This window comes from Meleagris gallopavo, chromosome 4 (genome assembly GCF_905368555.1).
Source record: "Meleagris gallopavo chromosome 4, MGAL_WU_HG_1.1, whole genome shotgun sequence".
NCBI lineage: Eukaryota > Metazoa > Chordata > Aves > Galliformes > Phasianidae > Meleagris > Meleagris gallopavo.
This window is the reverse complement of record NC_139407.1, coordinates 65,189,657-65,205,141: the sequence shown is the minus strand read 5'-3', so window position 1 is coordinate 65,205,141 and position 15,485 is coordinate 65,189,657. Positions and strand designations below refer to the sequence as shown.

At 43.1% G+C, this 15,485-nt stretch overlaps 1 protein-coding gene and 1 non-coding gene across 2 annotated transcripts; both read right to left on the bottom strand.

Annotated features, from left to right (window-relative positions):
* Positions 1 to 113: 113 nt before the first annotated feature.
* PTCD3 (pentatricopeptide repeat domain 3) lies at positions 114 to 15,484 on the bottom strand. Its single transcript, XM_010710616.3, has 24 exons — positions 15,329 to 15,484; positions 14,602 to 14,651; positions 14,010 to 14,049; positions 12,926 to 12,971; positions 11,905 to 11,973; positions 11,151 to 11,255; positions 10,867 to 10,990; positions 9,897 to 10,015; positions 9,154 to 9,227; positions 8,796 to 8,883; positions 8,640 to 8,700; positions 8,263 to 8,345; positions 7,414 to 7,558; positions 6,871 to 6,921; positions 6,424 to 6,507; positions 6,065 to 6,093; positions 5,450 to 5,553; positions 4,568 to 4,646; positions 4,396 to 4,486; positions 3,892 to 3,977; positions 3,155 to 3,303; positions 2,282 to 2,323; positions 1,240 to 1,398; positions 114 to 528 (listed from the first exon to the last, which is right to left on the bottom strand). Exons 1-24 carry the CDS (start codon positions 15,394 to 15,396, stop codon positions 465 to 467), a joined length of 2,010 nt encoding a protein of 669 aa, XP_010708918.1. The 5' UTR covers positions 15,397 to 15,484; the 3' UTR covers positions 114 to 464.
* Positions 8,423 to 8,565, bottom strand: LOC116216635 (small nucleolar RNA SNORD94). The gene has a single exon (XR_004159777.1). It is a non-coding gene; the product is annotated as a small nucleolar RNA SNORD94 (small nucleolar RNA).
* Position 15,485: the final 1 nt, after the last annotated feature.

The following is a 15,485-nucleotide window of genomic DNA, read 5'->3' as shown; positions in this document are numbered from 1 at the left end:
CAATAAATTACCCCAAAAAGCCTACCAAGATTCCTCTGCAAGCTGAGAACAGGTTTCCTTGTGGTCCCTTCCAGACCAGCAGCACTTTGTAACCAACACTTTTTGGACAGAGATTACCAGAATTCAGCCATTTATTAGATGCAGCATTCAGCTGTACAGAGGCTGAAACAAATGGCAGCTTTTCCTCTACAGTCCAAGGCCTGTCCCAACACCAAATGGATGAGAATTAACACCACAGACAATGAATACCACGTTACTTACAGCATTTACATACAGAGTAAACTTCATATTTAAGTGAAGTCAGCATGGAAGGAATTAAATTAGTGCTGGTTTAAGTCCCAGGAGGTCCCAGAGAACTGTCGCTCAAGCTGCCAACAGGCTCTGCTGCTGAGCAGCCTCCAGAAAGCAGCATGTGTCTCACTGGAGCACTCCAGTTTTCCCCAAAGGGAAGGCAGGGAGGCCAGCTAGTCATGGTCGCTGTCACTGTCGCTGCTGTCACTGTCTGACTGGATGCTCTCCAGTGCCTTCCTGCAGATATTAAACAATTGAGTAAAAATATGTTGAAAAAAACCTTTGGAACCTATTGCTTGAAACAAAATATCCAAAGCACAGGGTAATCCTGCTCCAAGGAGAACGCTATGGGCTGCTGATGCCTACTGCCACAAGGGACAGGTCCACCCAGCATTTGGTCCAAGCACACCCATCTCTGGCAAAGCAGACTACTTCAGTTACCCAGACTGGTGGGCCAGCTATCAAGGCTGCAGGAACTTCTACTCATTTGCTGGCTAGGAGCAGGCTAGGCCGTCCTCTGAGTGTGACCACAGAGGCTCAGCAACAAACCACAGCGGTCAACAACGCATTGAGGGTTGACCACAAACCTGAGAAGCTGTGAAATACACTGGTGGCCCTGTACCATTTCCTTGCTTTAATGCACCTGAAATCAATGTCTTTTCAGAGATCAGAGCCTGCTCGGAAAAGATTCTGGGGGGGAAAGGTGATAAGAAATCTGAGTGGTGGTGTGGGTAACCCTGCAGTGAAAGGTCACATTCATTCCCTTCTAGGTGTGATCAAAGGGGGTTATTTTTTGAGGTGTGAAAGAAGCAGTCAACACAAAAGCACATCATTCTGAAAGCAAGTTCTCTCAGCTGTGCTTGCAGAGAAGCCTTTGCACAGGAATTATCCCTCTAACACCCTGCCTGCTATACCCCTACAGCAATACCATAAAGCAGTCCAACTTACTTCTGGTTTTCAGAGAGTTCAAATTCCTTCTCTACTCTGCTTTTTAGCTTCTGCGATGAAGGAAGACCAAGGGACACTGCCAGCTTTACCAGCTTAATTGCCTCATCTGGAGAATTGGTTTGTTTAGCACAGTTCAAGAACTCATCCATCACAAGGTCACTGTAAGAGCAAAAGCAAAGGGTGGTGGTTCACAGGGCCCGAGGTGAGGTGGCCATGAGCTTACTGCACGCAGCTGCCTTAGGGTGGGAAAGGAGGTGACACTTTTCAGATGACATAACCAGCCAGAGCTGTTACAAGTGCACCTCAGCCTTCACCCCGTACCCATGTGATGCACTTTGGAACTCCTAAAACTTACAGAAAGCAGTAGTGCACAAAAATAGATGGCAGCAGCTCGCTGCCCAGGATGAAAACCCCACCTTTACATCAGTCTAAATAAGCCTCCCCCCTTTACAGCCCCCACAAAGCCTATGCTGTGGCTACTAGAGGTACAGAAACAGTAGGAGAACAGTGGTTAAAATCCCAGGCAGCGTGTCTCTGCCAGAGGCTGCTGTGATGTCCGTGGGCACAGGGAGCCACTGACTCTAGCTCTGCTCCTCCAGCTCCTTCATGTTGTAGGGCTGGCTCTGCTCCTTTGTTACCTTTGACAGCTGCTGCCCATTTGTTGCCTTTCAGCAGGGAAGCAAGTAAGTGTTCACAGCTGGTGCTGCAGGGGAGCAGGGGACACTGCAACCAGACAGCCTTCAGATCCATTTGTAACAACATGGAAACCACCTTCCTTTCACATTCACAACCTAAGAACCACCAACTGCAGTACAATCTCAGAGAATTCCTTTTCCTATTCCCCAAACTGATACAAGGGCTCTGAAGGGACCAGCATGAAGTCTTCCTTCCAGACTAGCAAAAGCTTGCAGAAAAGGGCAAGCACAAAGTGCTGTTAACAGCTGCACTCAGATATGGTCCACTGTTATCGGTCACAATGGAAGTGCAAGGTCTCAGCCAAAAGGAGACTGGGCACACAAAGTCAGAGCCTGGATGTACTCACGTGGGAATCCTATTGATTTGCTGGAAATGCTCCATCATGCTCCTGTTCAAAAGGAAAATTAAAAACAAAATGGGCATAGACAGGTATTAAACATCTGGGACAAAGCCTAGATGAAACACAGGTGAGTTCTATTTCCTGGAGACACCCCCCAGTTCCAGCAGATCCCATTCCAGATGCTTACAGATGCATCCTAACCTAACATCACTGAACAGCTCAACACAGAACACCTTCAAATACTACAGAACAAATGACAAGTGTGACTGGTGACAAGTTTACTTTGAAACCTTAGATGCTTCTAGAAAGGCTCTTACTAATTTTGTGTCCAAGAAACGAGTGCAAAGAAAGCACCTACATTTAACAGAAAATGGCTCAGAACCTCATGTTTGGAGGCTGGATATTTTAACCAGTATTTTAATTTGAGAGCATTCAGGACAGCCGATTCTAGCTTCTGAAGGGTTCTAAAAACGTTCACTTTAGTTTTAATTAGACGTAGGTCTAATTAAGAATTATATGATTCAAACTCTTTAGGAGTTTGGTGAAGAATTCTAAATATTAGGAAATGGGAAGCTGTAAGAAATCAGCTGTTCTTATTAAAGTGACAGGAAGTCCTACCTTGCCACAAGCAAGTGGCCAACGCTCTATGCCATGCTTCCTGTGCTTACTTCCAACCATTTTAAAGACACACAGCTACAGCTTGGTGTCAAAAATGAACAAGAAAATTAAGAAAAAAGCCCAGCAACATCCCCAGCAGGACTGACCCACATCCCTTTTTCTGCAGTAGCATTCCTAGAGAAGCAGCCATTAAGATTTGGATTTTCTGATTACACCAGAGTTACAGCATCACCAAAGAGCTCCTGACAGCCACACACGTACCACGCATCCTGGGTTCTCCCAGCCCTAGAAAACACCACAGTGACACTGCCCAGGGCACTGCCTGTCCATTCCACTGGGGCCTGATCCTTCCCAGATTGCTCGTGGACTGTTTTGATATCTTCTGCACACTTGGCAAATGCCAGCTGAATCTGTGAAATGATCACACTGTTAATGCTAAAACCTCTGCAATCAACGTTATCCGCTTCAATGCCATTTCTCCTACATCCTCTACAGATACTGTAGGTCTGCCCCAGCATGATTTCGTTCTGCCAATTAATAGCAGATGATCTTGGCAGAAAAGAATCTCTCTTCTGTCAGGACAACTGCTCCCACAAGTCAGGCTCCAAAACAACTCTGGAGAGGAGAGCTGTGTTTAGAGATCTAAGGCTTTAGCTGGTTTCTCAAGATGAAGAGTTACGGCAGTGACATCTTTGGCAAAAATCCCTGAATGCTGCCATAAGCACCCCCAGAGATGTGTTATGTTCTTGCTCAACAGCCCTCACTGAAGGATTCCTCTTCCAAACCCTGGTACAGAAGTCATCCCCTTCTGTATTTGAGGTTTCTTTACATACTGAAGACAATCGGAAGAGCTCAGCAGATCTGGACAAACTCAGACAGATCTGGAAACTTGTAATAGCATAAACACAGCAACTGGATCTCAAAGATCTGGGGATAGCGAGACAGCTCAAGCACAGCACAGCCAAGGGACAGCAACCGTGTGCCCACAGCTTCCTTACCTCTTCAGGCTGCTGATCCCTGCTCATCAAGGACAAAAGTTCTTCCAAAAGATCTCGTCTCTTACTAAACCCTAGCTGTTTCATATCTGTTTAGAGAAAAATAGCAGTCAGTAGGATATTTTCTATATGCTAAAGACCATATTTGCATTCTTGTCTCCCCAGCTTAAAAAGCAAAGAACAGGCAAAGAATTTACACAAGTTAAACCTGGGCAGTTGCTTAAGCTACTGCTGCCTGGTAAGCATTCAGTTTCCCCAGACAATGACTTCTAATTCTTACTGGCATTTAAACATGGCACAGCCACGACCTCTCTGACTGGGCAGAACTGATAGCAGAAATTTTCTCTACCACATTAACCTCCCCGCTGCACTCAGGAATAACATCCTTCTTGCCAAAGCATCTGACTGCAGCTCTCTGAGCACCACCAAGTATTCCCCAACACCTCCCGCTGTGCTGCCAGCTTGTATCCGAGCAATGGCCCACGTAGCCACGTGGTTCCCACCAACCTTCCCAGACTGAAGGGATCATTTCCAAGTGGTTGGCTGCATCCAGGGCTTGGAGGAGGTCCAAGATATTTTTAGGACTTGGATAGAAGAGCTGACAAAGGAAGAATCACTTCAGTGAACTGTAACTGTTCTCCACTGTAAAGCTTTAAAGCTTACAGTAAGAAACACTCACCGAAGGGCTCATCTCTTTGTACCATTTCAACACGACATCAATTTGTTCCATCATACACAACAACGAGAAGAATCTTGACCTACAGGAGGGAAAATGGCTCTAATTCAGTAACAATTAGGTCCCACGAAGCACACAGAAGGACCAGATTATTATTTTAATGAATTTACAGGAGCATCTTTAGCTACAATGTCTTAGTATGCTTTTCTTCAAATCAGTATACTCTAAGTTGTTAATTACATTTTGCGACCGCAGCACTTAATTACATTAGCAAAGATGAGTCAGATGCCATGATTACTGTCAAATGGCAAAACTGCCTGAAAGTTTGGTGCCTGAATATATCTGCGATCATCACATGTAACAGAGATGCAGCCACCACATATGTGCTACTTTGTTGTGGTCTCCTAAACTGCCATCCTAAGTGGATAACAGGACTGTAAAAGATTCAGCTGTTAGTATAATGTTGGATGGAGATTATGCTAAACTAAGGAGATGGAAGAGCTGGGTTTACAACCTTCTACTGATCCTTCTCTGTCCTCCTGGGCAGGTAACAGTTCTGTAATGTGAGAGGGACCACTAAAGGAGGTATGACCTTCAATAATGATCATCTCTGATACGTTTTACACATTTGGCCTTCTGACATTTCTGAACTCATGAACTCACTACACTCCAAGATGCTTCATTTCAGTTTGAGAAAGGCCATAAACCAAAAATGAATCCTAGCTACTGCTCTTCTTAAGAGCTTCTTTGTTAACTAATTTCCAAACTGCACACACAATATCTGATGTTTAACAAAGCATCTTCCTGCACAATGTTCAAATCTCAGTTTGTACTCAAATTGATAACAACACTCAAGACACTGAATATTAACCTCACTTCACTCACCAGTACAAATTTAACCGATCCATGTCCAAGAACTTCCAATTGTCTCCCTTCTCCATTGCCTTATTTAAACGATAGGCAAGCTTGATATCCTTAAGATCACAGCACTGCAACAAACAAGTCAGATTTTAAAGCTACCAAATGTAACACTTAACACTTTCTCCCAAGGCTCACTTTCACACAGACAAGTAACAGTTTGACAGCAAACGTTCTTAACAGAATGCAATTCAGCACAGTGACTGCCTGGGCACTTTTCTTACTTGGGACAAATGAGTGACTCCCTGTGGGCAAAAGCAAAGCTGCTGAGTGAGCTACACTGACACTCTCTGGCGTGGAGGTAGCTGACTGCTGCTAGAAGCAGGATGCAGGCACAGAACACAGGCAGCTGTGTTGCTCGGTGTACCAAGAAATGCATGCATCAGGCAAGTTACCAACTGAGAAACATCAAACGAAAAACTGCAGGATTATGTAGGAAGGTTGAAGAAGGTGATGGACACAGGTGAAAAAGAGAATGACACTGAGAGCTAAATCTTACATGACAGGCTGGAAAACTCACAGACAATCCAGGAAAAGCTAGAGGGCTCAAATGACTTCTGATTGCAGAGATGAGTTACTTACCACCTGCATGGCACTGATAAAAAATTTGCCTGAAAGGGAAAAAATGAAATCTGTTAGTTTCCAGCTTTCAGCAAGACGTCCAGCAACCCACTAACCCAGCCTCCCAAGGCACAGACATGACATTTTCAATTAGAAACTGAATGTTCAGCTAAATTTGACAACAGAGCAATACAGGTGAGCTGTCTGAGCCTGGGCAGTTTTACAAAAGCTACGTTCTCTTCTTTGACCTAAGGCAGAGAACACGTGCAACAAAGACAGGTGTTGGAGTACATCATCCACCTCTTCAGCACCCACAGCTGCTCAAGCTGTTACAGCTGCCCCCTCCAACACCTGACTGGCAGATAGATTGAAATTCATACCGTCATCAGGGTCCTGGGGAGTGAAGCTCCTCTTTTCAACATCATCTAGCACCTCAGAGATGATGCCTGATGGGGCAAGATCAACTGTAGGACAAACAAATAAGCAATGTCACATCTCAGCTGCACTATGAACTTTGTTGGTACAGAATCTCCTCCACAAAGACTGAGTAGCCTTTAGCAACTCAAGAAAATAGGTTTTCTTTTCAGCTTGTGCAGTTCACACACAAAGCAGAAGGACTCTTTCATCTTTTTAAGAAGTAATGATACTCCGTAGCATTTTGTTCACTCAACTGGAATCAGACAGAACAGTTAACAAGGCCAGGACTGCATGCCTAAGAAGCTCTATGTGAGGTCAAAAATCAACTGCTCTTATCCATTGCATTTGGAAAGCACTGAAACCAGATGTTACTTGAGATACACTCACAGACAAGGTAATACTGCACATACCAGTTCTATAGAATATAGAGAGAAGATGATCATACGTTGCAAGGCTAGGCTCTGAAAAGCAAAAAGATTGAAATTACCACAACATTCTTAACTGAGCATTATGCTCAAGCTCTGATTCACTGTCTCCAGGCCTTCTGGTCAGGCACTACTCATAATTTACTCAATCACCTCTCTCCCTTTTCACCCTAATGACAGACAGACCTCGTTTACAAACACCGTACTGGAAGAGACAGTATCTAAGCATGAACAATCAGCTGGAGCATCATATTGCTAAGGGACATGGCCAAGCTTCCCTGCTCTAATTTAAAAGCAGTAAAATTTTGTACCTAGCTTTCCTCTCTGCACATCTTTAGTGTATCAGCAAGCTGTTATTTGGGCAAAGCACCCTTCACAACACACCAAATCTGTTGTGCCCACTGCATGCCCACACCTGTCCTTCAAGAGCTAGGTTAACAATATATAACAATTAACAATAACAATAAACACGGTCCTAATTTTAGCATCCAAACACTTTCTTCTGGCTGTGGATTCTGGTTCTCTTACCGATTTCAAGTGCTTCCATCTCCTTTATTACTGGCACAGCCATACTTCTGCCTACACCACCACATCTTCTCAGAGTCTTCAGCACAGCATTAAAGGTTCGCACATTTGGTTGCACTTCCTGCTGAGCCATGTGGTTCAAGAACGTCTTGAAAAACAACAACAAAATCCTTAGTGCTTCACATAAACTTCACACATAACCATCACACACGATGGATCACAGTTTATCATCACTGAAGGAGACAGAGATATTTCCCCAGTCTAAACCTTTTCATAGCCTGCAAGTGAACAACACTGCCTCAAGTGATCACTTCAGGGACAACCACCTCATCTTTAATTAATCTGACTGAGAAACAAGACTGCCAAATGACATCACATCAGATCTTTGAGACTTCTGACCAGAACGTCAAAGAAATTGTTAAGTTTACTAATTACTCTTCCTTACTGATGTTATCACCTCGTTAGTACTGGAATCTCTAATGTTACTACTCCTCTAAATTGCATTTCCAACACCATTAATCACAATTCAGAGAGGAGCTTTAAATCTATTTTTTTAAACTTCCCATTATATCCTATGATTTTATGATCATAATTTCCCAATTACTTTCTGGCTTGGCAGTTCTTGGATCAGTATGTTCTCAGAAAACAAACTGTTCTGCAAGGACAAAGCTGGATTTTGTACATTGTTCACTCCTTAACAGCTAATTGGTATCTAAACCAGCATTAATTCCTTTGCAGCAGATACTGATAACTTCTTACAAAGCTCATTTTCAGCATCAGTCTGTGAACAATTGCAAACTTACAATGCAGACTCAGTCCCTGCATTATTAGCCCTTTCTTTTACCTGCTTACCTTGATTAATTCCCATCTTTCCAGGAACCTGTCCTTCAGAAATGGGACTGCTGTAATCAGCGCATTGAAGGTGTGCACATCAGCTGGAAAACGTAACAAAAAACAAGCCTAATTCATTCCAACTGACAACAACATTCCGTGGAGAACTACTTGTTGTAACATGGCTCAGTCTTTGGCGAAGTTCTCATGCAAACCTGTTTCCAGTGTGCCAGCCACACGCCAGCTGCACTGAACTCAGCAGTTTGCACTCAGCTCCCATGATCCAGCTGAGGTCCGTACCCCTGCGCCAATCATCACTGCCATGAACAAAACATTCACATACCCACAACTCCTTTCTACTACTTAGAAGACCATCATTCAAAACAGGAGATGCTTACCCTTGTGCCTGTCATTCAGCAGTTCTGTGTACATGTCATAAGCTTTAGCAGAAGCCCCGTGCTGGAAAAAATAAATGAATTAAGCAAATAAACGATCTCTGCATGTGAGATTTCACAAGTTGAAAAAAGCCCTCCTAGCACTAAAGAGAATTTTACCTTCACCATCCCACGGATCATTGTGCAGTAGGAGTGGGCGTTCCTCTCTGGCATTATCTTAAATATCCTTTCAGCACTGTTGTTTTCCCTGGAATTGACACACGAGCTCAATGCTAACGAACTCAATAAAAGGTATCTTTAGGGCTGGCACTCAAAACACATCCATCCTCACCCTTTGAACTATTCTACAATCACTTTCTAGATCTCCACCAATGCTTCAAAAATTTAGCCAATGCAGATGTTCTAAAGATTAATATCTGCAAGTATGGACTGCTAGTAAGTCTTCATATCATTTTTCTAATGACAGTGTGAGTGCACAGCACTCTGGAAACAGGAATACTGGCAACACTTCCTGTACCTCCACCTAGAGGCAGATGGGTGCGATCCTCTCTGGGGAGGTCTCTTTGGAGTCTCCTGCTCTGAAGCATTCACCTGAAAAGATTTTTGCAAAGTGAGAATCCAAAGTTACAATTAAACATCAAATGATGTGTTTTAGTTACAGAAATTCAACAGCAATTTTTACGTTACCAAAGATGAGTATCTTGAATGAGTTACAATAAAATTATTTAGACTATGATATTTAAGGAGTGATAATGAGATTAAAAATACTGTTTGTTACTAAAAATACAAGATGAATTAAATGCATTTGTGGAGTGGAAGGGAATAATTACATCATACAAAGTATAAAACCCTCTCTCTCTCAACAATCATCCCAGGGACAGGTGCTGCCAAACACATCTATTGTTGCATCCACGGACTGATTCTCTGAGCTGTCAACAAGAAGCCCTCAACTTCATTAAATCTTCATTAGAGAAGTCTTTGGAGGTAAACGATAAAACCAAATCTGGTAATGGAAACGGGTATTTAAACACAGTTCAGCAGAACTAGTCAATACAAGATTCCAGATATTAAGCTCAGCTTTTGCTGGTAGGTCAGACACAGGATTTTTGTAACTGCTGTATTTCTAGGAGATGCTGACTGCATCTGACCTGCCTCACACCATCTGCCAGGTAAATGGGCACAGGGAAAAACCTTGAAATCACCTTAATATGCTCTTGCAACTTAAAAAAGAGAGAAATAGAGCTCAAAGCTTTTTCATACCTCTGATTCTTCCAAATCCTCTTTTTCTTCAGATTCCTTTTCCTGAGTAGATTCTCCATCTCCATAAAAGCATAACAAATCTAAAAGGCTGTTTGTGGTCTCCAGAGATACAGGCGTACCTACAGGAAATAATGATGTACAGCACTCACAAGAAATGAAAAAACATCATCATTCTAAGTACAGTTGTAACAGATTACTATTTTCTCTTCTGACAAAGAAGTTCTCTAGCAATTCTGTGATATAGAGATATGAAATTAACACCTTAACCAACCTACTTATAGTAGAAGATAACTTCAGCAGTGGACATGAGTATTTCTGCTTCTGTTAGTGTCACTGAATGAGTTTTTCTGATCATGTGGGAGAAGGAAGTAGCAGCTGGCAGCCCGAACTGTGAACAACAACTGAAATGTCAGCTGCTTTTCCTGACTACAGCTTGCTTTGAGATACTGGGTGATTCACTTCCTAGCATACAAATTTAAAACCGACAAATGAGCAACACTGTCATGAAATTGCCTCCATACAAAGCCTAGACCTCCTCCAGTGGTAGTTACCCTGTGCAAAGAGAGAATTCTATATTTATGCATGGGTCAAATGACATTCCCCTGCAGACAAGTGGCAACACATGAACCAGCTACATTTCTCATTCAAGGGGACTATCTCACATTAATTAGCCTGTGCCACAGAATCACAGAATGGCCAGGGTTGGAAGGAACCTCAAGGATCATGAATCTCCAACCCCCTGCCACATGCAGGGCCACCAACCTCCCCATTTAATACCAGACCAGGCTGCCCAGGGCCCCATCCAACCTGGCCTTGAACACCTCCAGGGACGGGGCATCCACAGCCTCTCTGGGCAGCTGTTCCAGCACCTCACCACTCTCTCTGTAAAGAACTGTGCCAGCTACTAAAAGAAGTTTTTGCACGATTTAAGCAGAGCTCCATCCTGGAACCTGGCAGGTGATGACCATACCTGCTTGTAGGAGCTGATCAAACAGGTCCACTGAAGCTTTCACCATTCGGAGGTTGATGCGCTCTTTCAGAGCTTCCTCACTCACACCTTCAATCTGAGGTGTACATATCTCAGGCATCAAACTCTAAAAGCACAGAGGACAAGTCAAGCATATGCTCCAACCTCATCATTACAACACTAGTTAACAAAATCAACTGTTAACATTAGTTTTGGCCCAGTCTTACAGTTGATTTCACTACCTGACAATACACAAACACAATGAAAATGAACAGCAAAAAGCTTACTGGTATGTTAGGTTCAGCAAGAATCTTGTCAAAGAAGTGAGGAAATTCCTTAATAATATATTTGGCAGCATTTCTCCCAGACTCCTTCGACAATGAGAACAGACGCTGCATAGGAAAGAGAGAACAAGAGTTTGATGAAACATGTAACTAAAAGGCTGAGAGGAAGGAAGAACAGTTTCCATAATATAGAGGGGTCCAATGGGACCAAATGAAACTCACGCTTTTTCTTCAACTCTTAATAAAGGCACAGGGAAAAGATGACATTCCAGATACATTTTCTGGTATAATAACAAGGTAAGCATGTCTATTCCTTAAATTACACTGTAATATACTTCTCTATTACTTAGCTATGGATCAGATGCCTTAAATCTCACATTAGTACCTCAAGATTCTCTTCTTAGACACATGGCATGAGGAAGTTTCTCTCTATTTTGTATCTACATTTGCTGGCATCAGCCAACTTTAAACCACCCAGCTGTTCATTGCTAAAGCTAAGATTGCCAGGGGCTGACTAGAATGGTTAATTAATCACATGCTGTTTGTGTAGTAACAAGCATACCACTAACTACCTGGTTTTAAATTACACATAATTCAACTTAAATAAACTGCAATCACAAAATCTGTACATAGCACTGACTCACATTCTATACCCAATGTATGCAAATACAGCTACAATGAGTTAAATGCCTAGCCTAAAGACTTACTGTAGGATTCCAACTAGACAGCTATCAAGGATTTCATGGGAAATACTCACAGCAGTGGCTGAATTTCTTGGCATAAGGTAAGGGTCATCCTGGAACATATAATGAGCAGCAGTAGGATCCTGTAGGAAGGAGAACCCAGGACTGAAACTTTTTGTTATGTACTCAGGCACAGTGCCTCATGGAATGGAGGCATTACGGACAGCTCCACCATAAGTACCACCTCAACTGCATGCTACAAAAATTCCACACTCAGAATGGGTTCAGCTATTTGGAAACTGTTTAAAAAGCATCTGCATTACGCACACACATGCGGGCTAACAGAGCAACTACAAAATGGTCTTTACTGTAACAGGGCAAGCACTGAGTGCAAAGAAAGTAAGATCAGCACCTCTAACAGTCTCAGGAGACCTGAGATGATTTGCAAAATTTAGAATCATAGAATGGCCTGGGTTGAAAAGGATCACAATGATCATCCAGTTCCAACCCCCTGCTATGTGCAGGGTCGCCAACCAGCAGACCAGGCTGCCCAGAGCCACATCCAGCCTGGCCTTGAATGCCTCCAGGGATGGGGCATCCACAGCCTCCTTGGGCAACCTGTTCCAGTGTGTCACCACCCTCTGGATGAAAAACTTCCTCCTAACATCTAACCTAAACCTCCCGTCTCAATTTAAAACCATTCCCCCTTGCCCTATCAATATCCACCCTCGTAAACAGCCATTCCCCCTCCTGTTTATATGCTCCCTTCAAATACTGGAAGGCCACAATGAGGTCTCCCTGGAGCCTTCTCTTTTCCAAGCTAAACAATCCCAGTTCCCTCAACTTTCCTCATAGAAGAGGTGCCCCAGCCCCTCCTGATTTTTGCAAAAGCCTGATAAAAATGCACAGCTTTCACTGATAGTTGAGCAAAAGTGAGCTGAGCAAAAGTGAAACTGTTAAAAAAACCAAACACGATGTATGAGTTCTACCTTCTATTTCTGGCCAAAGTAGAAGTCAGAGCCTTCAGAGTGACAAGTAGTGTGCAAGATGATGCACAAACCAACCCCTATCTGTGATCATAACAAAACTACTCACCCTTTTTACAGTAGAAGCCAATGTTTGGAGAACTGCTAGTTTATCCCTAGGTGAAAAAGAAGCTTTCATTAATACTAGGTTGCACATTTTTAATGTTAGGCAGCTTAAGTACAGGATTGTAAAGATTTTCAGTTCTAAAAAAATAGGCGTTTTTGCTTCACTTAAAAAACATGACTTTTCACAATGGGAACTGGAAGAACAGTCTGTCCTCGAACCACAGGAAAGACAAGACTGAGAAAAAAAAACCAACAAAACAAAACAGAAAAGAATTTAAGCCTCCTGCTATGAACACTGCCTTTATTATACATTACCAGAGAACATTCAGAAAGAACAAAGAAAAAAATCCTTGGAATGCTCTTCTCAGAGCCCCTGAAGAGTATCCCAGCTGTGAAGATGGATACATGAGTTCCTCTCTTCTACCTATGGATCCTTAAGACTTTGGTTATGTTTCAGGCAAACAAGGAACAGACTACTGAAAGCGTTCAGGTGCAGGTGGTCTTATTTGGAGCTTGCATGCAGACATCATTTGGCTATTTATTTAATTTCTGCTGTACTGTCCTGCAATTTCAGATTAAGTCCTTTAGAGTATTAGGAAAATCCCAACAAAATAACTTTTGTTCCACTGCATCATTTCTAAACAGGATTTTAGCCTGCAGCTTATGAATGGTCGAATTATGAATTATGAAAAAGTAACAGAACAATACTTTCAACTGCAATTCTTTTAACTGTTTCCAAAAAAGAGGGCAGGAACAGAGTACACATACTCTGCACAAAGAGGAAGGATGACAAATATTCTTAGAGCATTCAGTCAGCAGCAAATCCATTACTGGGACATTAAGTCTAAGAGTAGAACAACATGATTTCTCTTTTTCAACACCTTCCAATGAAATACTAATTAAAACCAACATAAACAACGCTTTTTTTTTCCCCTCAGAGATAAAAAGCCTCTTTCAGCAGTTAGCAATGTAAGATTGTCTTCTACCACAACCAAGTTCCAATCTCATTCACAGACAAGATTAAATTTAGCTGTCAAGCAGTGATGCTTTTTTCTAGGCCAAGACACATTCCTATAGTACACACTCACCAAGTTTTCCTTCGTGGGAGCACTATTTCTTCTCGAGCATCTACAAGAAACAAAATCATTATTAGAAAAAAATAGAAAACCCCAACCTAAGGAAAACCAATTATTTAAGCTAATATAGTCAAAAGTACTTAATCAAAGCCTTCAAAACCACAGTGTGATATAGACCACTACATCAGGTAACAGAAGAAGCTGGCAGCAGAAGTCCTGTGTGTAGACAGGATCACAAGTTTGAGTTTTCTTCTACTTCAGAGAGACCTATCCACCTACTCATAAACATTTCCATAATCATCCTTATCCTGTATCTTACATCTTGAGCTGTATTCTCTAGAGTAAGTGACAACTCCTTGTCATTGGATGTTGGGGATATCAAAACCTTATTCCATTTCAAACAGTAATTGGGCAGCTCATGGATTGGACATGGATAGCTGGCTGGAGTGAGGAGGACCAAACAAATTAAGCCAGGAAATCACTGCACAGTGAAGATGATAAGAAAGTAAAGAGGGGAAAGATGGCACTCACTATCTCCTTTGTATGACAAACTATGCTGTGTGGAAGCTGGAAAATGAAAGAACTCCTAATTACAGCATCGTACCTTCTGAGTTTTCAACAGTCTTCCCAAGAGCTGTATTAGTAGAAGAGCACCTGTAAACCAATCAGAGTTTTGAAAGAATAGAGGTCAAACTAATAGAGCAAAGCTATATCAACGAAGTTCTGGACAAATCAAAAATTTGTAATTGAATTTGAGGGTAGTGTGGCTATAAAGTAGCTTTCATGAATAGTGGCATCTAAGAAAGCAAATTGTGAACATAAATTAAAGAAGGCTGCCAGAGAGGTCATGGAGTCTCCCCTGAAGATATTCAAGACCCTTCTGGATGCTGAAGATGCTGTTAATACGCCTAAATGCTTTAAAGTGACACGTAAAAACTGCTGCCACTTGCTAGGTATTTATATACAGGCCATGCCCTCATCATCTCAGACACGAGCCACGCTTTGCCCATACACAGCACAGCAGGCACAGTAGCCTTTCACTCGAGGAACACCTTTAAGTCAACCCCAATCTGCCGCTTATGCAGGTATTAGGCCACTTTAACACCTCGAGCCCAAGCCTGTGGTGCAGAGAGACCCAAGAGAAAACTCCAACTCTGCCAGGCCGCCTCACGCCTCCGAGGCCGCACCACGCATGCGCACAGCGCGCCCCCACATGCTCACAGCGCCGCACATGCGCGTCTTTTCGCGCCTTTCGTGCCTTAACTCCCCTCCTCATCCCTTCACTGCCTTCGCTCCTCTCTCCTCGCTCTGAAGGAATGGTGGAGCCTTACCGGCCGCACCGCCCGCTCAGCGACAGCACTCGATGCCAGGAGCTCACCCCCACCCGCCGTGCCGCCATGCCGGCCCTCGCGCAGCGATCTGTGGGAAGGAAGGCACTCTCACTCCTGCGGCGGCGGGGGATAAGCTCTCCGTCCCGCCTCCCCCCGG

Excerpts from the sequence above, each read along its gene's own strand:
- PTCD3 (XM_010710616.3), bottom strand. The coding sequence starts at position 15,396 with ATGGCGGCACGGCGGGTGGGGGTGAGCTCCTGGCATCGAGTGCTGTCG. Across the intron at positions 11,256-11,904 it reads CAAGAAATTCAGCCACTGCT|CGTCTGTTCTCATTGTCGAA; the intron begins GTGAGTATTTCC and ends TTTCCTATGCAG. Across the intron at positions 1,399-2,281 it reads CAAATCAATAGGATTCCCAC|TGACCTTGTGATGGATGAGT; the intron begins GTGAGTACATCC and ends TTGCTCTTACAG.